The sequence below is a fragment of the Capricornis sumatraensis genome, chromosome 17 (genome assembly GCF_032405125.1).
Source record: "Capricornis sumatraensis isolate serow.1 chromosome 17, serow.2, whole genome shotgun sequence".
NCBI classification, from domain to species: Eukaryota; Metazoa; Chordata; class Mammalia; order Artiodactyla; family Bovidae; genus Capricornis; species Capricornis sumatraensis.
Window position 1 is genome coordinate 19,280,666 of NC_091085.1, and position 20,853 is coordinate 19,301,518.

Consider the following 20,853-nt stretch of genomic DNA (forward strand, 5'->3'; position numbering starts at 1 on the left):
CTTTGTGGGTACTGCAAAGGCAGGCAAAATAAATATTATGTGGAAAACACTGATTGAAAGCTTTGTGAGAGAATAAAAAGACCAGTTGGGAGGCAAAGGAAATAAACATCTCGAGGGAAGCCAAAGTAATCAAAAGAATTATAAGAACGAGATAAAAAGAAAATCAATATTAAAAAGAGATAAGGTAGAATTGAAAAATAAATAGTAATGCAGTTCCTTTCAAGAATGTGAGCAGGCACAATAGAGATGATAATCACTGAAAATAATTACAGTCGTTACTACTTAGTATAATGTACAGGACACCGTTTTTTTGTGTTATCTTGACTTTCTGCCATTTAACCCCAGAGTGTAGGTGAAGGAGGCTTACTTAGCTGCTGTCATCCACTAAATTGTGTGGTGGTTTTGGTTTTTTATAATATTTTTCTCAGAAAGCAAACTTGTCTTCACAGTTTGGGACAGCCTCCTTATCTATGTGACTTGCTGCAACTAACTCTGCTTTAAGATCCCTTTTTGGAAAAAGCAAAGACAAAAATACTGTTACTGTATAAGGCTGTTCTGTGAAGAAAGAAATACTGGATGCAAAATGCTTACAGTGCTCAATAAATATTTACTGCAAATCGACTGTAGTTCAAGTAAATATGTATATGTATGGTAGAATTTTTTGGTAAGTTTGCTGCTGTGGTTACTCACCATCCTCCCCCTCCCCACCCCCCATCGGATAGACCGTTAAGTGAGTCCCTGCTCCACTGGCTTCCCAAGATCCGCAATATAGAACAATCTGTTACTGTAGAGAGGGTATGTTGTTGTTGTTCTAAGTCACTAAGTCATGTCCAACTCTGCGACCCCACAGACTGCAGCACACCAGGCCTCCCCGTCCTCCACTATCCCCTGGAGTTTGCTCAAGTTCATGTCCATTGAGTCGGTGATGCTATCTAACCATCTCATCCTCTGCCTCCCTCTTCTCTTTGCCTTCCGTCTTCCCCAGCATCGGGGTCTTTTCGCATCAGGGGGCTAAAGTCTGGCAGCTTCAACTTTAGCATCCCAGTCCTTCCAATGAATATTCAGGGTTGATTATAATCAGAGATAGAGTATGTCAGCCCTGTTTAGGTGGAATATTGTTTTAACCTCAAACATTCCATTTTTATATCCTGACTCTCCCTCCCCACTGAAGGGCTTTGTGTCAGTAGAAACCTAGGGCAGTGTTCAACCCACAGCAGGGCCAGACACCACCTCGCGTGGGCTTACCTTGGGTCTCCCTACCTAAACGCAGAGGACCAGTAAGCATATCTTAGAGACATGCTCCTTGGCCACGTTGGCAACTCTGCTCCAGCATGGCAGATGGCACGGCCAACACCAGATTAAGTCAGAGCTTTCTTGGCCAGAGAGGTTTAGACACATCAGAAATATACTATAATCTGGAAAAGAACAAATATCAAGCAGAATAGCATTCACCAAAGAACTGCATTGCCGGACTCTCTTGGAAGAAAAGCAAATCACATAAATCCAGAAACAGTGAGAATGGGTAACAAACAAGGTCAGCCAAATGCCTCGAAGGTCTTCATAGTGTTACTATCACTGGAGCGTGGCTGGGGGACAGCCCCAGGCCAGGCCAGCTGGGCACGTCCTGCCCACATGTTCCACCATCGCAGCTGGGCATTCATCCCTGGAGACATTTCTCGTTCATTGGGAACTGACCAGGTCATGTTCCTCAATCTGATTATCTCAAGCTTTTCTTATTTCTCAGGTCAGGTCATAGGGTCACCTCTCTGAGGACGAATGAAGCACCTTACACTTTACAAAGAGAGGAAAATCCCTGACACGAATTACCTCCACTTTCTTGTTCTCTACCGGAAAAATTTCTTGTGTTTTTCACTCACCCTGCCTCATTCTTCCAGCTCACAGACTCTTAGACCAGAGGACGCTCTCAGGCGAATCTCAGCCTCCTCCTCAAAGGCTCCTTTGAGGACGTGGTTTCATCCATTATTTCTGTATAATCACGCTCACCTCCATGGACCTTTTCTTCTCTTCATCAGATTTCTTGAAAGCACAGCGCCTCTCACTACTATGAATTCAGTAAACTTAAACCGTAACCCTCTGCCTCTCACTCTCTCTCTCTCTTTCTCTTTCTCCTTCTCTCCTTTTCTCTCACCTGAGAGACACCAAAAATTCTGTTTGGAAAGATGTTATTTAAAAAAAAAAGTTGCAAGTAAGACTGGTTAGGAAGCATGAACTTACATTCCTTTTCAAAGGAGAAGAGACTAAAAGGCAATTTAAATATTCTTTTTTTTTTTCATTGGCGTATAATTGCTTTAGGATGTTGTGTTAGTTTTTGCTCTTCTTCAATGTGAATCAGGAGAAGGCAGTGGCACCCCACTCCAGTACTCTTGCCTGGAAAATCCTATGGACAGAGGAGCCTGGTAGTCTGCAGTCCATGGGGTCGCGAAGAGTCAGACATGACTGAGCGACTTCACTTTCACTTTTCACTTTCATGCATTGGAGAAGGAAATGGCAACCCACTCCAGTGTTCTTGCCTGGAGAATCCCAGGGGCGGGGGAGCCTGGTGGGCTGCCGTCTCTGGGGTCGCACAGAGTCGGACACGACTGAAACGACAGCAGCAGCAGCAGCAACAGCAACATGAACCAGCCAGAAGTACACATGTATCCGCTCTGTCTTGAGCCTCCCTCCATGCCCTCCCGTCCAAGCCCTCTAGGTTGTCCCAGAGCACCGAACTGAGCCCCTTGTGCCACACAGCAGCTTCCCACTAGCTATCTGCTTTATACGTGGTAGTGTATATATGTGAATCCTGTTCCCCCTCGCTCGTCCCACCCTCCCCAGCCCTGTGTCCACACATCCGTGCTCTGTGTCTGTGTGTATTCCTGCCCTGGAAATAGGTTCACCTGTACTATTTTTCTAGATTCCACACATATGCATTCATGTACGATGTTTGTTTTTCTGACTGACTTCACTCTGTATGACTATCTCTAGGTCCATCCACATCTCTACAAATGACCCAGTTTCATTCCTTTTTATGACTGAGTAATATTCCACTGTATATAGGAACCATTATGCAGAGAGGAGGAGGTTGTAGAAGAGAGGGTCCTTTTCCCTCCAGTAAGAATGTAACGAAGAAATGGGATGAGAGATCTATCGAGGGAAGTTTTTTCTCCCAGTGAAAATTATATATAAGGTTCATTTTGGGGCTTCCCTAGGGTCTCAGTGGTAAAGAATCTGCCTGCCAATGCAGGAGACAGGCAGGAAGATCCCACATACCTCATGTGGGAAGATTGCCACGTACCTCGGAGCAATTAAGCTCTCGCGCCACAACTCTTGAGCCTGTGCGCTAGAGCCAGAGGGCCACAACTACTGAACTCACGGGCTGCAGCCACTGAAGCCCAAACTCCTAGAACCCATGCTCCATAACAAGGGAAGCCACCACAATGAGAAGTCTATGCACCTCAACCAGAGGGCAGCCCCAGCTTGCCATAACTAGAGAAAGCCTTCACAGCGACAAAGACCCAGCCAAAAACAAATAAATGAAAATTTTAAAAAAGGATAAGGTTACTAGGGGAAATGGTGGAGTCACTTTCTTTTGAGATCATTGACAATTGGGTAGATTGTTGTATTTGCAACTGTACAAAGTCAGCCTTTAAAACATTGTTCCCTTTGGTCACTCTCTTGTCTGAGTTCAGGGCGGGGAATGAATACACTCACATAGGCTATGTCTTCAAACACTGATTCTGAAGGAAGGAGTAGTTTCTAACATATCAAAGATGCAATAATAATAATTGCATCTCTAACTTTTTTGGTCCTTGGTTCTCTAAATCTTTGTGATCTAAAATAGGAAATTTCAATATGATATTCACTAGTACTGATCCCCATAACATTTAATGGATTTTTTTAAGTTCAATATTATTTCTTCATTGAATTCTAGTGTTTGAATATCCCCCTCCCAACACAGGCACAAATGATTGTGAAGTTTTGATGATCTGTTAGAGGAAGAATGGATACATGTATATGTATGGCTGAGTCCCTTCACTGTTTGACTGAAACTATCGCAACATCGTTAATTGGCTATACTCCAATACAAAATAAAAAGTTCAAAAAAAAAAAAAAAGATTGCATGACAAAAATTTTAGCTCTAACATTTAATGGGATTTTGACTAAGCAAGATTTTTTTATCTTTAGCATAGTGAAGTGAAGTGAAAAGTCAAGGGCTTCCCAGGTGGCTCAGTGGTAAAGAATCCACCTGCCAATGGAGGAGATGCAGGTTCGATCCCTGGGTCGGGAAGATCCCCTAGAGAAGGATATGGCAACCCACTCTAGTATTGTTGCCTGAAAGTCAGTCACGTCCGACTCTTTGTGACCCCATGGGCTGTAGCTCGCCAGGCTCCTCTGTGGGAATTCTTCAGGCAAGAACACTGGAGCAGGTTCCATTCCATTCTGCAGGGGATCCTCCCAACCCAGGGATCAAGCCCAGGTCTCCTGTATTGCAGGCAGATTCTTGCAGGCAGAGCCACCAGGGAAGCCTTTTAACATATTATTTAGCAGTTAAGCATAGACACAGGAGCTGGACTTGGTTTAAATCCTGACTCTGTCACTCACTCCCTAGCTCTGAGGTCCTGGATGGGTTACATAATTTCTGTGTGCCTTGGTTTTCTCATCTGTCAATAAGGATATCATACTGGCTACCTGATAGGACTTTTGTCTTTACATGCAAAGGCCTTGAAGGAATACTTGGCACATGGTAATTGCTAACAATTGGTAATTTGTTATTTTTACTGAAACATATGATGTTTAATCCTTGTTCACACCATGTAGTTCTCAAAGGTGTGCTGCCTAAAGGATGTGTTGCTCCTTGAGGGAAGCCTTTTTGGAGACACATTAACTCTTTCAAGCCACTGCATTAAAATCAAGCGACAGCCTAGTGAGGGCACTAATGGAGTTTCTTGCTGCAGGATTTTTATAAAGTCCTGTGCCACAGATTGATGACGCATATGCTTTTAGAGACCTCCCCCCCGCCACCACATTTTTAAGACTGTCTCTTTTTCATGCTTAAACTAGAAATTACTCTCTAAAAAGAAATTTGGACATTTCTGTGCGTTTGGGTATAGAATTACTGCTGTCTCCAGGACTGATCAAAAGGATGTTTGCATGAAGATAGGTACTACATTTGATTGAGGATGTGTTAAATAGGCTTTTTTATAACAGTATTTATAAAGCATTGTTTTGGTTGTTTTTTTTTTTGTCCTCAGGAATAATTCAGGTTTCACACCAGCAGACACTGTAGCTGTCATGTTCTGTTCTACACACAAATCCCTCACGTTGGGTAAGTAATCCACAGACTGAAACACCAGCTTAATATTACCTTCAGATAATTGCGTCTTATGATTTTGAAATTCAAACAACTTTTCAAATTAAATGGAATGCGGGTATTGTCTACTTTGTCACCTAAAGAACGATAGCAAAGTGGGGATCAGTCATGACTCTGAAATACCATCATGAATTAAACTCACTTTTGTGAGCCTAAATATAATAGTGTAGGGTTTAGCTTTACTTGTAATCATGTTTTCCATTCTCATAGAAGGTTTTCAGGGTTGAATGTTCATGTTAAAAGTTGGGGAGTGGGGTAGTTGTGGGGGTTCAGTGAGCACAAACTTGGCTTTGGAAGGCCCTAGAGTGACCCCTGGAAGATGTTAACGTATTTTCTGGAAGCTTGGAGCAGGGTGAAAATAATTGACATTAGTCTGAAGTTTGTTTCAGAGTGTTATTTCTGTAAAGAAACAACAATATATTTAGTTATCGTGAACTCAGTCTCATTGGTACCTAAAGTGAAATAAGTACGTATTTAATGGACAAAAATAGATCAAGAAAAGTGCTATTCTCTCCTTACCTTTACCCAGGTTAAAGGCATTATCCCAATAACCTGTCCAGTTATCTAGAATCCATGCTTTCAGACATTAAAGATCATTAAGTCATGAGAAACTTTATGGAAACATCATTCACAAACTCCTTGGGGTAGTAGGCACATTGTGGTTAAACTCATCTTAAAAATTCCTTTACATTTTGGCGTATAATTGACTTAACATTTCTCTAAGTCTGTTTATGTTAAAGTTCAGTCTGTAAACTAGGAAACAAAGATATTTCATAGTGGTTTTACTAGACCCAGACATTTCTGTCTGGTAGAATTATTTTCAGTCTTGCAAAGTTGGGGAAATGATTTAGAAATTGGACATACTCTTAAGCAATTGCTATCTAGGACTTCAGCTTATTTGAATAAATCATATGTGTCCTGTCCCTTCACTGCAATATGTCTATTAGGTTTTCCTTAGAATCATCGCCAAAAGGAAGCTGAGGGAGCTTTGGAAGCTACTTTCTGGTTCCAGATTTTGTAAACCTGGACAAATCACTTAATCTCCTGAACCTTAGCTTTCTCACTTTGTAAGGCTTTTTCTTACATTGTAAGGGTGTTGTAAAGACTGAAGGTAAAACCTGTTACATATCCAGCACAGGACTTGTCCATAATACGAGTCAGTCCGTGAGAAAATGTGTTCCGTGATGGTGCTGTGTGTAGGTTGCTGCGGATGGAGCCAGAGTATCCACCGAGAGAGCTTGGTGTGCTGCCTGGCACGTGACACGCACCCTGAGAGCAGCAGCTATGATCAGTTATTGCTAACTGTGTTGGTCATGAATGTGTTACTGTTTCCAGGGTTTCAGTCCGCTGCCCTGGGTCTCGTTAATGCTCGTATAACAGATACGGTTTAATTGTTGCCCTCGGAAAGAATCAACCTGTACTTTTCCCCCCATGTCGCTGTCATAATGTGACGCCGGTGCTCCAGGTCTCCTGAAAAGGAAGGGGCTTCTGTAAAGGTAGGGAGGCCAGAGACTGGGTGCCTCCAGACCCCTCAGCAGTCGCGAGTCAGGGACCAAAGGCGCCTGTGTCGTCAGAGCAGGTGCTGAGCCCTGATTGCGTCCAGTATGCTTCCGCATCTCTGCCCTGGCCTCAGAAACCCGCCCCGCCCTTAGGATTTGCTTTTGTCAGGAAAACCCAAGTGGATTGTGGGTTTTTACATTTTATTTTTATTTCTTTTTGGCTGTGCTGGGTCTTTGTTGCTGCGCGTGGGTTTTCTCTAGTCACAGCTAGTGGGGGCTCCTCTAGTTGCTGTGTGTGGGTTTCTCGCTGAGGTGGCTTCTCTTGCTGTGGAGCATGGGTCCTAGGGCCTGTGGGCTTCAGCAGTTGTAGCTCACAGGCTCTAGAACATTTGCTCAACAGTCTTAGTTGCCCCACAGCATGTGGGATCTTAGTTCCCAGACTGTGGATCGAACCCTTGTCCCCTACATTGGCAGGCAGATTCTTAACCACTGGACCACCAGGAAAGTCCATGTTTATTTTTCTCTCCATTATTTTCTCCTGTGCTGGAGCTGGCCATGATGAGCAAAGCTCTACCCGAGAAGCATACTGCAACCTGATCAGTATTCTTCTCTGTAAGCAAAATATTCATGCTTTTTTTTTTTTTCATTTTTTTAACCTCAAAGCCATATCATTCTGTTCTTGAGGCTTCCTGATTTTCAGGCATCTGAAAAATTAGACGAACACCAATCAAAAGTAGCTGTTTTACTGAAAACATTGGGGTTAACTTGGACTTTTGCTTTTGCACTTTGCTTTTGCAATATTCTCCCATGAAATAGATACTTGGATCCTGCAATAATATTCTAGTATGATAACTAAGTAACCACAGTGGTGTAAATCCTTAGTTATTTCCATAAGATGGTAAGATGGTAAACTTGGAATTGCAAGTCCTAAAGACTCATCCTGACTCTTCCATTGAAACATCCCCAGGCCTTAGTTCCCATAGCTCCTGAATTAGGGAATTTTACTTGCAGCTAGGATATTCTATTACACCTTGATCACACCTGGCTCTCTGCCTGCAGTTTCCTAGGTGGCATTTATAAAAATGGCCTCTTTGCTGCTTTCTTATCTCAGTGAGAAGCCACAGAGCACTCTTATTTCTACACACAGCAAGGGACGTTTGGGTCCTATTGCTTGAATGGCCTTGTTGAGCCCTATAAATTCAGTGTATCAGTTTCACAAGGCCCAAAGCGTGTTTCCCTCTACTGGTGACCTGACATCTCTGGTACAGAGGAGATGCGCAGCAGTCACCCAAGCTACAGCCGATAATTATCCAAATGGGACTTCTCATCTGCATGGCAATGATAGAGCATCACAATAAGTGTGAAGAATTCATGTTTCAGAAAGCAGGGGGCAAATTTCAGGTAGGATCTATCACTCAGAGTGATACTTTCTCTTATTTCTCACCAAGATGAAAGACACCAGATTAAAATACATCTATTTGGCGTGTAGGACATATATTTGTCCCTTTTGTGATCACTGTCAAAATATTTCTTCTAGTGATTTTACACACACACACATGTGCATACACACATACACATAATGTCTCAAATAGAATACATTAAGAAAGCTCTGTGAAATAACATTGTTTAGTAGTATATCCAGTATTTGTATTTAAGAATAAATTATTGCTGGCCAAGTGGTACCCAGGTAACTAATGAACCAAAGATGAAAACTCTGGTTTTGAGCAGCCTTCTGAGTATTCTCCTGTACATATGCTTGCAGTTTATTTTATTGTTCTTGCTTTTGCCCTGTCTCCATCTCTTCGATGTACTTGCATCTACACACATGCTGAATTTGATTCATTGCTTTTATTAGTGCATTTGCCATTGATTGATTAGTTCTTCGTATTAGTACTTTTTCTATTGATTGATTGCAGATGAAGTGACTATTTGACCTTTAATTGTGAGGCTTCCTATTGAAAATGACATTGAGCTATGGCTCCACATAATCCATCTGGAAAGCCTGACATGATGCCATTCCCTGGAGTTCGTTCAGGAAGAAAGAGGAGGCCTGGAGGAAGTGCAGAGCTTTCAATGTGCTTCATCTAAAACAATACTACGGGGCTTGTTTACTCCCCTCCTGTAGTTGCAACTCAGGGTTGGAGGTAATTATATTTTGTCAAAAGAGCATCACTTGCTGTGGGTTGCTCCAAAAGCCATGAATTCTCCCAAATTATTTTCTAGTCTGATGGTGATATTTGTGTAATAATGAGAAGGTATTTTACATAGCAGAGCTGGGGGAACAGCTCGCACCCTAGTTACCAATGGTTCAGTGCCCAGTCAGTCAATAGAGCTCATCAGTACAGAAATTCAATCTGAGGGGTCCTGTGGAATTAGTATTTAACTTTTACTTTATTGATCTTTTTCTTCTGAGTGTTCAAATCACTTTGCTTATCTAGAGTTCTAATGCATGTAGAAAGTTCTCACTGTTCCTAGAAAGAGGATGTTTAAAGATGTTTGAGATCCTTAAGTGTATGTTTATGTTAGGTTTTCATGTTTTCAAATAGCAAAATGAAAGCATAGACTCCTAGAGTGTGTCAGCTGACAAATGGCAGTCAATTGTGAGACTCCAAGTCGTCTGCTATTTCCAAAAGTTTTTCTGAATTGAAGGAATGCTGTTTAAAATTTAAATAGAGTGTCGTGATCAGTGTGTATTAAAAGTCCACTGTGGGTCTTACCATTTCTAGACATTTGTGAACAAAGGCCAATCAAGGCAGCTCTTCCTCATATTGAACTGCATTATGAGTTACAGTCACACAGCTGGGCTGTGAGAAGAAACTATGCATTAAAGCAGAAAGAATACAGCCTTTTGGGAGACATGGGATTCTGGAGAGGGTGGAAGGAATACAAACCTGATGCTCGTCTGGATTCCAGTTCTCTCATCAAGTTTGAGTGAGTAAGTGAAAGTCACTCAGTCGTGTCTGACTCTTTGCGACCCCATGGACTATACTGTCCTTGGAATTCTCCAGGCCAGAATGCTGGAGTTGGCAGTCTTTCCCTTCTCCAGGAGATTTTCCCAACCCAGGGATAAAACCCAGGTCTCCTGCATTGCAGGCAGATTCTTTACCAGCTGAGCCACAAGGCCGGAACAAATCATTCAACTGCTGTCAGCCTCAATTTCCAAATCTGTAAAATGAGAAGATGGGTAAGATGATCCTTGAGATTCCTTCTAGTTTTATGTTCCTATAAGTCAGGCGCTCAGTGACTACTTAACGGACAATACCACCATTCTGTAACAGTTTCCCTGCTATATATAAAAAGGAAGAGAGTTTTTTCAAGGAACGTCTATGTAGATAATGTTGTAATATTACAAGAAAGGAAACATGGCTGTTACATCTTCCTAAAGAGGCTAAAAATGTCTTTATACTCTGCAAAGAGCTTCACAGTGCTGGTGGTGGTGCTCAGTCATTTCCAACTCTGCACACCACAGACTGTAGCCCTCTGCGGTCCTCTGTCCATGGGATCCTACAGGCAAGAATTCCACAGTGGATAGCCATTCCCTTTTCCAGTGGATCTCCCCGACCCAGGAATCGAATCTGCATCTCTTGCATCTCCTGCGTTGGCAGTCGGATTCTTGACCACTGAGCCACTTCAGGGTTTCATGGGAGAAACAAAATCTGAGAAGGGTCTTGCTTTCAATTTTCTTTGAAAGCTTTTCAAGAGTGCTAAAGAATTACCCCGCCAACTTGGGCTGAAAAGATCATTTAATAACATCTGGGTTGTTTTCTCCAGGGGAAATGGAACTGAAATCCGAAAGTTTGCATTTGTTTTCCTTACCCCATAAAGCTTCTCTGTGATTCTCTTTGACACATAAAGACTATTATCTTGATGAAGCTACCCTACAGTTGGGAAGCACTTTTTTAAAGCCTTTAACCATTAAGTCATGTTACCTAAATCCTAGAAAGTGAAAATGAAGTGAAGTCGCTCAGTCATGTCCGACTCTTTGCGACCCGTGGACTGTAGCCCACCAAGCTCCTCCGTCCATGGGATTCTCCAGGCGAGAATACTGGCGTGGGTTGCCATTTCAGCAAATCAATAATTATTATTTTTCATAAGAAGTGAAAGCATAGGAAAAAATCTAAAAATGTATTGCAGGTCATATAATTAACAGAGACTAGATTCCAGGTCTCCTAACTTCCAGAACTGCCTTGGACAATAGCATATAAAAGTTTTTCAAAGACCCAAAAGTGCCAAACTGGTTCTGAGTATTGTAAGTATACACTGGCAGTGTGAGTTTGAATCATTTAAAACCAATACAATATTGTAAAGTAATTAACCTCCAATTAAAATAAATAAATTTATATTTTAAAAATTACTTCTGATTACATTGCTAGTTATAAGACAGTTTAAAATATTCAGTATATATAATTGCAGCCATATGCATATATTCCTTGTGGCCCCATCACAAACTGGCACGCAATCCTTATATTTTCTTTATTAACAAAAAGCTATATTCTATGTCAAGTGTTTCTTGATGAGTCACCCCTTACCTTTCATGGGATATCACTGCCCTCTGTTCTTACAGACTAAGAGCTATAGTGCTGTTTCACAATAAACTATTACAATAGAAATCAAAGTCCAGGGTAAAGACAGAAAATAGAAGCTTGTCTTTGAGGCATAACCGTAAATATATCTTTTGTCCTGTGGTTTGCTCTTAAAGCTGAAGTTCTGTAAGGAAAGGCAGTCTGGAGACCCCTACCATCTGACAGATTATTATTTTTTTTATGAAGTATAGCTGATTTACAATGTTCTGTTAGTTTCCCATGTACAACAAAGTAATTCAGTTATAAATATATATATGTGTGTGTATATATCTATATATTCTTTTTCAGACTCTTTTCCATTATACGTTACTACAAGATGTTAAATATAATCCCCTGTGCTATATAGTAGGTCCTTGTCAGTTATCTGTTTTAGGTATGTGTGAATGTGCTAAGTTGCTACCCTTTCTCTCTTTAGTCACCAAGTCATGTCCGACTCTTGCGACCCCCATGGACTGGAACCTGCCAGGCTCCTCTGTCCATGGGATTCTCCAGGCAATAACACTGGAGTGGGTTGCCATTTCCTTCTCCAGGGGATCTTCCAGACCCAGGAATCAAACCCAGGTCTCCTGCATGCAGGCAGATTCTTTACTGACTGAGCTATGAGGGAAGCCCCACAGTCATGTCCAATTCTTTGTGAGCCTAGGGGCTGTAGCCCACCAGGCTCCTCTGTCCATGGGATTTCCCCAGCAAGAATACTGGAGTGGGTTGCCATGCGCATCTCCAGGGGATCTTCCTGACCCAGGGATCGAACCCATGTCTCTTGTGTCTCCTGCACTGGCAGGCAGGTTCTTGACCACTAGCGCCACCTGGGAAGCCTATATAGTGGTGTTTCTCTGTGCTGCGATTCATGGGGTCGCAGAGTCGGACACGACTGAGCGACTGAACTGAACTGAACTGATCTGTTCAACCCATTGTGTTGTGTTAATCAGTCCTGTCAGACTTTTTGTGACCCCATGCACTGTAGCCCACCAGACTCCTCTATCCATGGAATTCATACTTCTAATTTATCCCTCCCCCTACTTCTCCTTTGGTAACCATGAGATTGCTTTCTGTCTGTAAGTCTATTTCTGTTCTGCAAATAAGTTGATTTGTATCATATTTTAGATTTCACATATGGTGATATCATATGGTATTTGTCTTTATCTGACTTCTCTTGGTATGGTAATCTGCAGTTCTATCCATGTTGCTGCAAATGGCATTTTTTCATTCTTTTTTATGGCTGAGTAATATTCTGTTGTGCATATGTGTGTGTGTGTGTGTGTGTGTAGATATATATATCACATCTTCTTTATACATTCTTCTAGCATCTGCCAGATTCCTAAAGATGCCACTGAAATTAAGGGCCCAGTAGGTTTCACCACCATGCTGAAGGCAATTTAGGGGGAGTATCTGTCCTTCTGTACTGTTTTCTGATCCATATAAACAAGAGAAAAATGCAGATTCTCGAACAAAGTGATACACTTATGTTCAGAGGTTTGAAGATTACTTTACTTTAAATTTTTGATTCTGAATTTGGTGTCTGAACTTAATCACTGGTGTATCCAGACTGTAATAAAAATTTAGAAAGTCCCCAGGTTCTGCATAAATATCCAACTGAAGACATTTAAACCTCTCTGAGCTTCCCTAACCTGATGCTCAAGCACCGCCCTTCTTAATGGTACAGCAGATGTTCGGCATGTTCAGTGTTCACCAGGACCAAAGCCCTGATGCCCCCACATTTCTGCTCCTTCTCCATGTTTCCTGTGCCAGGGACTGCCAGACATTTTAAACCACAACCTGCAGTTAGAAATACATTTTACAGTGTGATCCAGAAAACATTTGCATGTATGTAAAAAGTTTTACCAAACAACATTCACTCTCACTTTCTGTGATATATTCCATATTCCAGCCAAGTGCTAGATTAAAACCCATTGCATTGATTCTGTAACTCATTAACGGATCATAATGCAAGGTCTGAAAACTACCACTTTACATCTTGCTTGGTGAAACTTTATTCCCTTTCTCAAATACTTACCATGTCAGTTTTGCCGATTGCTATGCCTTTTTTACTGAACCTTAACCCAAATTTCTGATACCACATGGGAACCAGAGCTGAATTAAGACTTGGAATGTTTCTTGATTTGCAGTAAGATCACTTCCATTTAGGTTTTGTTAACCCAGTTTACATAACAGACTTTCTATGCCTTTCGTTGTTGTGTTTTTTAAATTGTTTCTCTATTCAACATGTTTTTGATTAGTAATAATAATAACAAAGAAGATTAATTGGGTACTTAGTAGGCTAAATTCTTGTTACAAGAAGTAATTTACTTGAAAATATTTTATGCCAATGGTTCCTGTAGACTTCAGTGCCCAGGAGAGCCCACCATTCTCATGGAAAATTCTCACTGGAATATTCAGCTACTATTTTATCAGAAAGAAAGTAGCCAGGGACTTCCCTGGTGGCTCAGTGATTAAGAAGCTGACTTCCAGTGCAGGGGACAGGGTTTCAGTCCCTGATTAGGGAACTAAGATCCCACACGCTGCAGGGTAACTTAAGCCTGTGAGCTGCAACGAACAGCCAGTGCAGCCAAAATTTAAAAAGAAAAGAAAAGAAAAATGTACTCCAGAGGAAGCTACAGCAAATGCTTTTATTATCCTGTATTTATCAGAGACTCTACTAATTAGCATAATGAATTCAGAAATAGGTTTCTATTGAGGAAATTACCACCTCTTTGCTTTGTACGGTAAGTGTAATAAATGGACCTCCACTCATATGTAGACTGTCTTAAAACTTTAGAGTTGGACATTTCCCACTTGCTCGAAGAATCTAGGAAATCCTGTGTCCTGAACGTGAAATCCCCAGGGCTGCTCTGGGGGCTGATCCCTACGAGGTTTTGTGTTCAGCCTCTGTCTGGAGGCCCTGAGGGCTTCCCAGGGGGCTCAGTGGTAAAGAATCTGCCATCCAATGCAGGAGCCACAGTCGATGCAGGTTTGATCCCTAGGTCGAGGAGATCCCCTGGAATAGGAAATGGCAACCCACTCCACTATTCTTGCCTGGGAGATCCCATGGACAGGGCAGTCTGGTGGGGCAGAGTCCATGGGGTCACAAGAGTCAGACACGACTGAGCAACTGAGCACACAGCGGCCGTGTAGTCCCCTGAGGCTGACCATTAGGGTTACTGAACCCTGCGTTGAGAGCCCTCTTATGCCACGTGCTGGTGAGAACCCTGGAGAGGTCAGAGCTGGGACTTCACGGGACACATTTACTGCTATGTGTTAAGTTAAAAATATCTGTATCTGTGGAGCTTACTTTCATTCAGAACTGCTGGCAAAACTTTGGGGGTGGAGAAAATTTTCACCTACCTTCCAAATTTCTGTAGCTACTGTCTACTACCTGCCACAAGAATCTGAAACTTACGCCTGACCAACCTGGTGCAGGATGTCCCAAAATCCCGTTCCACACCCCAGCTCACATCACTCCCACAGTCACCGCCACAAGGGACGTGAGCTCGCAGGGGGACAAAAAGCTTGCACAGGTCGTGTGACCCCAGGTGGCAGAGCCAGATGTCAAGCCAGGTCGGACTCAGCCCCTGTGCCAAGCTGCAATGAGAGCTCCAGGAAGGTCCTGTGCTGTGAAGCTCAGCTCGAGGCTTATCCCTTGGTCACTGGCGTGAAAAGTCTAGGCTGGATGATCTCTGGGACGCTTCTGGTTCTAAGAGTCAGTAATTCGCTCTGATTTTGAAAGACTTAAGTGTAGCTTTAGAATCTTGAGTTATTCAGAGAAACACCATAAGATCAGCATTTCTTGAAAGGCGGCCCTTAAAAATACAGCAAATTGCTCCCTTAAGAAAAAAATGTAGATTACTGGGCCTTATTTGAGGGATTCGGAATTTTTAAGAATAAGACCTCAGAGCCTGATTTTTCAAACACATTCTAAAAAGTAGAGTGTTTACACAAAAGTATGAGAGCCACCATATCATGTACATCCATAATCATGTCCCAGCTTCTAGAGAAGCTAACTCACCCACTCAGGTCCTCAGGTCTCAGGGATGGAGCAGCAACAAGAGAGGTCAGTGCGTACTTGCAGCAGCTTCACCGCAGCCAAGCCCGACTCACAGTTGCTGCTACAGCTCAACGGCAAGGAGACAGAAAACCCCACATATTGCACAGCGGCACCTCCCCCTGGGTCCCGGATCTCTATCCCTCTGGGCCTCTTCATGTCCGTTGTTCCTGGTAGAAGCTTTTCATTCCACAGTTTCACATTTCTTTCAAAAGAAAAACCACCGAGTCATAGTTAGAAGGAGCTCTAAAGAGTTTCGTTTTACACATTAATAATCAACTCCCACGCCTGAAGCCACGTGCACCCTGTGCTTCTGAGAGGGAAACCTCCACGGGAATTCAGGGGCCCGTCCCTTCTGAGGGGGCCTTTGCCGCATCCAGGAGGACCGACCACGGCCCGCCTTCCAGGGCTCCCCGTTCATCTCTGCACCCGCCGCCAGTTGCAGAGGGGATTGTCTATTATTATTATTAATATTTAGAAAGGTTGCCTCTAGCGGAACTAAAACGTGCATCACAGAACAACAGTTGTTGGCTGCGTTTGAAGTGGAGCCTCACACCCAGGAGAGCGCCTTCACTTGAAGTTTCTCTCTCCCCATCTCCACTTGCAAACAGAGATTGATGAATAACAATGATTGTTTCAGAATTGCCTCTCTCCCATTATTTATTTGGTTGTGTCTCTTCCCAGAAACCCTCTTAATTGAACCAGACACTATAAACCAGTTTGCGTGGATTTGATGACAGCCGGCTCCTTGCTTCTTTACAGTAAATAATAAAGGACTCCAAGGCTACAGAATGAGGTGACACCCACCACCTCCTTGTCCCCACCTGCAGCCCATGCAAAAAACGCCAGCCAGATAGTAGAGTCAGCTGCCCATTTGTTAAAGCCGTGGGGAATGCTGTAGGTTTTTGACAGATGACCCTGGAGGCAGGAAGAGATGTAAAATTGTACATAAAAGATTCCTGGGCCCCAGGAAGCCAGTTCATTTGGAAAGTCACCTGTCCTGAAGCTGAGCACGTTCATGGTTTTGGAGCAGTGACGTCTCCCAGGTTTGATCTCCGTACTAGTACCCTGCTCTTCATGCTAGCGTTACTGTACTCTAGTACTGCTAGAACAAGCTTTTTCAATAATAATAAAAACCAACTCCTCTGCAACTGACAGCAAGTGCAGGGATGTGCAGGAATAAATAATGCCAATGAAAAGAAGCTTTTAACATATCATTTGCTCAACACATGCATTCATTCAAGTGTTTGTTCATGCCTAGTTTGCGCCAGGCACCATTCTGGGCCCTATTCTGTCCACAGCAGTGGACAAAATATGAAAACGTATTCCCCCTTATCCATCTTCCTTTCTAGCGGAGCTGAGCAAGCGAACACTCAGACATATGGCGCATCACATGATGGGAAGTGGGTGGAGAAATAAAACCAGAAAGGAGAATAAGAGTGCGAGATGGAGGCGGGGACATGTTAGGCTTAAAGGGGGCTTTGGGTCAAAGACCTGTAGGAGAAGGGGAGTAAGCCACACGAGGTATAGAGGGAGGAGGCTCCAACCAGAGGGAAGGATGAGGGTAAGGAGCTGAAGCCACAAGGGGCTCAGCAAGTGGGAGGCAGAGGACGATGAGGCTGGAGTTCGAGGAGTGGAAAGTGTGAGAAGGAAGGAGAGGATGCTGAAAGGGAGGATGGGTGATATGTGTGAGACCTCATCGACCTGTCGTGAAAACTGCCTTCTATACAGAAGGCAAAGACAAAGATCCTTGAGAGGTTTGAGTGACACGATGCAGCTCCCACTTTGGCTGCTGTGTTAAATAAGGACTGGGCTTGGCCGGGGGACAGGGTGCACCAGCAAGAAACAGGAAAGCCAGTTAAGAGCCTTTCATCCAGATGAAGGCTCAGGGTGGAGTGATTAAAGGTAATAGAGGAGGAGTGGTGAGAAGCTCTGGTGGTATTTTGAATCCCAAACCACTGGGATCTGCTGACGAATTGGATGTGTATGTAAGAGAAGGGAATTAAAGATGATTTCAAGGGATTTGGCCTCGAGGGGACTAGAAGGGTGGACTTGCCATTTACTAGACTGGATGAACTTCCAGATATTCCAAGCTAGTTTTTGAAAAGGCAGAGGAACCGGAGATCAAATTGCCAACATCTGCTGGATCATCAAAAAAGCAAGAGAGTTCCAGAAAGACATCTATTTCTGCTATATTGACTATGCCAAAGCTTTTGACTGTGCGGATCACAATAAACTGTGGAAAATTCTTCAAGAGATGGGAATACCAGACCACCTGACCTGCCTCTTGAGAAACCTATATGCAGGTCAGGAAGCAACAGTTAGAACTGAACATGGAACAACAGACTGGTTCCAAATAGGAAAAGGAGTACGTCAAGGCTGTATATTGTCACCCTGCTTATTAAACTTCTATGCAGAGTACATCATGAGAAACGCTGGGCTGGAAGAAACACAAGCTGGAATCAAGATTGCCAGGAGAAATATCAATAACCTCAGATAGGCAGATGACACCACCCTTATGGCAGAAAGTGAAGAGGAACTCAAAAGCCTCTTGATGAAAGTGAAAGAGGAGAGTGAAAAGTTGGCTTAAAGCTCAACATTCAGAAAATGAAGATCATGGCATCTGGTCCCATCACTTCATGGGAAATAGATGGGGAAACAGTGGAAACAGTGTCAGACTTTATTTTTTTGGGCTCCAAAATCACTGCAGATGGTGACTGCAGCCATGAAATTAAAAGACACTTACTCTTTCGAAGAAAAGTTATGACCAACCTAGATACTTAGGTCCATCTAGTCAAGGCTATGGTTTTTCCAGTGGTCATGTATGGATGTGAGAGTTGGACTGCGAAGAAAGCTAAGCGCCGAAGAATTGATGCTTTTGAACTGTGGTGTTAGAGAAGATTCTTGAGAGTCCCTTGGACTGCAAGGAGATCCAACCAGTCCATTCTGAGGGAGATCAGCTCTGGGATTTCTTTGGAAGGAATGATGCTAAAGCTGAAACTCCAGTACTTTGGCCACCTCATGCGAAGAGTTGACTCATTGGAAAAGACTCTGATGCTGGGAGGGATTAGGGGCAGGAGGAGAAGGGGACGACAGAGGATGAAATGGTTGGATGGCATCACGGACTCCATGGATGTGAGTTTGAGTGAACTCCGGGAGTTGGTGATGGACAGGGAGGCCTGGCATGCTGCGATTCATGGGGTCACAAAGAGTCGGACATGACTGAGCGACTGAACTGAACTGAGGATGGATGAGATACAGATTTTACCCACTGAAGAGGGATGTGGGGGCAGATCAAGAGTTCCATCTTTAATGTGCTAAGTTTGAGATGTCTTTTCAACATCCAGAAGAGAGCCGGCTTTGTGAGCCTAGAATTCTGGTCCAGGCTGGAGTGTTCAGCTTACACTAAGCCATAAGGCTGAATGAGATCAGTACAGAAAGGGTAGACAGCGCAGAAAAGGGCTCTGAGCACTGGCCTCTGAGGCACTCCAGAGGTTAGGGAGGCTATGAAATTACTTGGAGAGTAAAATGATATGTAATTCAAAATCAGCCAGACATACAGACGTCCAAACCAGCTAGCCTCTATCTTCCTTGCATTTCGTAAGGTTGAGGTGACCATTAAATCAGAAAGTAGACATGAAGTCACATGACACCCCCTGCAGACCAGGCACTGTATCAGGCACATGAAAGGCCTTATATCTCATTGGACCTTCACAAAAGCCCTGCACAGTAGTTATTATTGATCCCACTGCCCATGGTAGAAAACCAAGCCTCAGAGAGGTCAAGCAACTCACTTCAGTTTACACAGTGAAGAAAATCACAAAGCCAACACACAGTCTGTCTCCAGAAACCCCTAGAATCCTCTTGCTCTCCCTTATTACCAGACCCGGCTTCTCAGCCTGACTCACACCAGAATCACCTGTTGGTTGCTCAGTCGTGTCCAACTCTTTGCAACGCCATGGACTGTAGCCCGCTAGGCTCCTCTGTCTGTGGGATTCTCCAGGCGAGAACACTGGAGTGGGTTACCATTCTCTCCTCCATGAGACCTTCCTGACCCAGGGATCAGGGCAAGAGTACTGGAGTGGGTTGCCATTGCCTTCTCCCAACCTCTCACTGGCTCACACTTAAAACGTTCCAAGTGTTTTTCTTCATTATATAAAAACATATCTTTTAAAAAAATCTGTGAAACTAGGCAAAGCTTCCCAGAGCCAATCAGATGGGGCCAGTTCTGTGTTGGTGACTATGTTACATCTCTGCTGGTGACCGTATGTTATTTTTGTCATGTGAAATTCTCATTGTATTTTTGAGGTTTCACATCCTGTGATATTGAACATTAGGCACATTTTTCTCTTTAGAAGACAAATGGTTCTTCCTTCACAGCCCAGAAAGGGAAAACAGTAAGTTCCCACTACTTCCTTCCCACCTGTCTCCATGAATATGGTGACCCCTCCCAGAAGCCATCGCTGGCATCTGAATGAAGCCTCCAAGGTTTCAGCTCTTTAATACATTGTTGAATTCCTGTCTGCTAATTGCTCCTACAATGCTGTCAGACAGGTGAGGGTGTGCCTAATCTTCCGAGGCTGAAACCTTCTATTGGCAGAGTTAAATGTTTCATTGTCAGCATCTGGTGAGCCAGCTCAGGCCATTCATTAAACATCTTTTCCAATCAGAACATACCCGTTTCAAAACAGAAATAACACCAGCTGCTCATTTGGGTCTTTTCTTGCATCTTTATTTACATAAAACTTTCAGCCCAGGATTACAGGTAGGATTACAGCCCAGGTGATTGAAGGCTAAAATACAGTCTTTCATTTTCCGATTGGGCTGGAAAATGGTCAGAAATGGTCATCGACCAACTTTTATTCAAAGTGAGTAAAGGTTGGTTCTCTAAGCTCCTCTGTCAAAGGGAATCTCTCTCTTCTTTGCAGACCTTTCTTGTGTAAATACTCTTTTCCTTCTGTTTTTCCCCCTCCATTATTCTGTGTTAACATCATCGAACATCTCTTTCTCTCCGGTTCCTGGGTGTTCTTCCAGATCAGCATTTTAGCCATGTAGGGTGGTGGAGGACACAGAACTGGGGACCCGTTCGCCTGTGTTCACATCCCAGCTATACCCTGTCGCTCGCTGTGCATAGCCTTGGGAAGACTTTTACTCATCTGCAGCCTCTGTTTTCTCATCTGAAAAGTGGAGATAGTAACAGTAGCCTCACTCACATTATAGATATGAGGAGTGAATGAGCTGATGTTGGCACATGCAGAATATCGTCTGCCTGACCCAGAGTAAGCCCTGTGTATTGGGTTGGCCAAAATAGTCGTTTGGGGTTTTCCATACAACATAATGGAAAAATCTGAACCAACTTTC

General features: G+C 43.3%; 1 protein-coding gene across 2 annotated transcripts in view; it reads left to right on the forward strand.

Moving 5' to 3' along the window:
• SLC10A7 (solute carrier family 10 member 7) overlaps positions 1-20,853 on the forward strand; it is a 302,665-nt gene that overhangs the window by 263,454 nt on the left and 18,358 nt on the right. For both annotated transcript variants that reach the window (XM_068989770.1, XM_068989771.1), the window contains one exon: positions 5,253-5,326. In XM_068989770.1, coding sequence (XP_068845871.1) covers positions 5,253-5,326 — 74 coding nt within the window. The remainder of the gene's footprint in view (positions 1-5,252; positions 5,327-20,853) is intronic.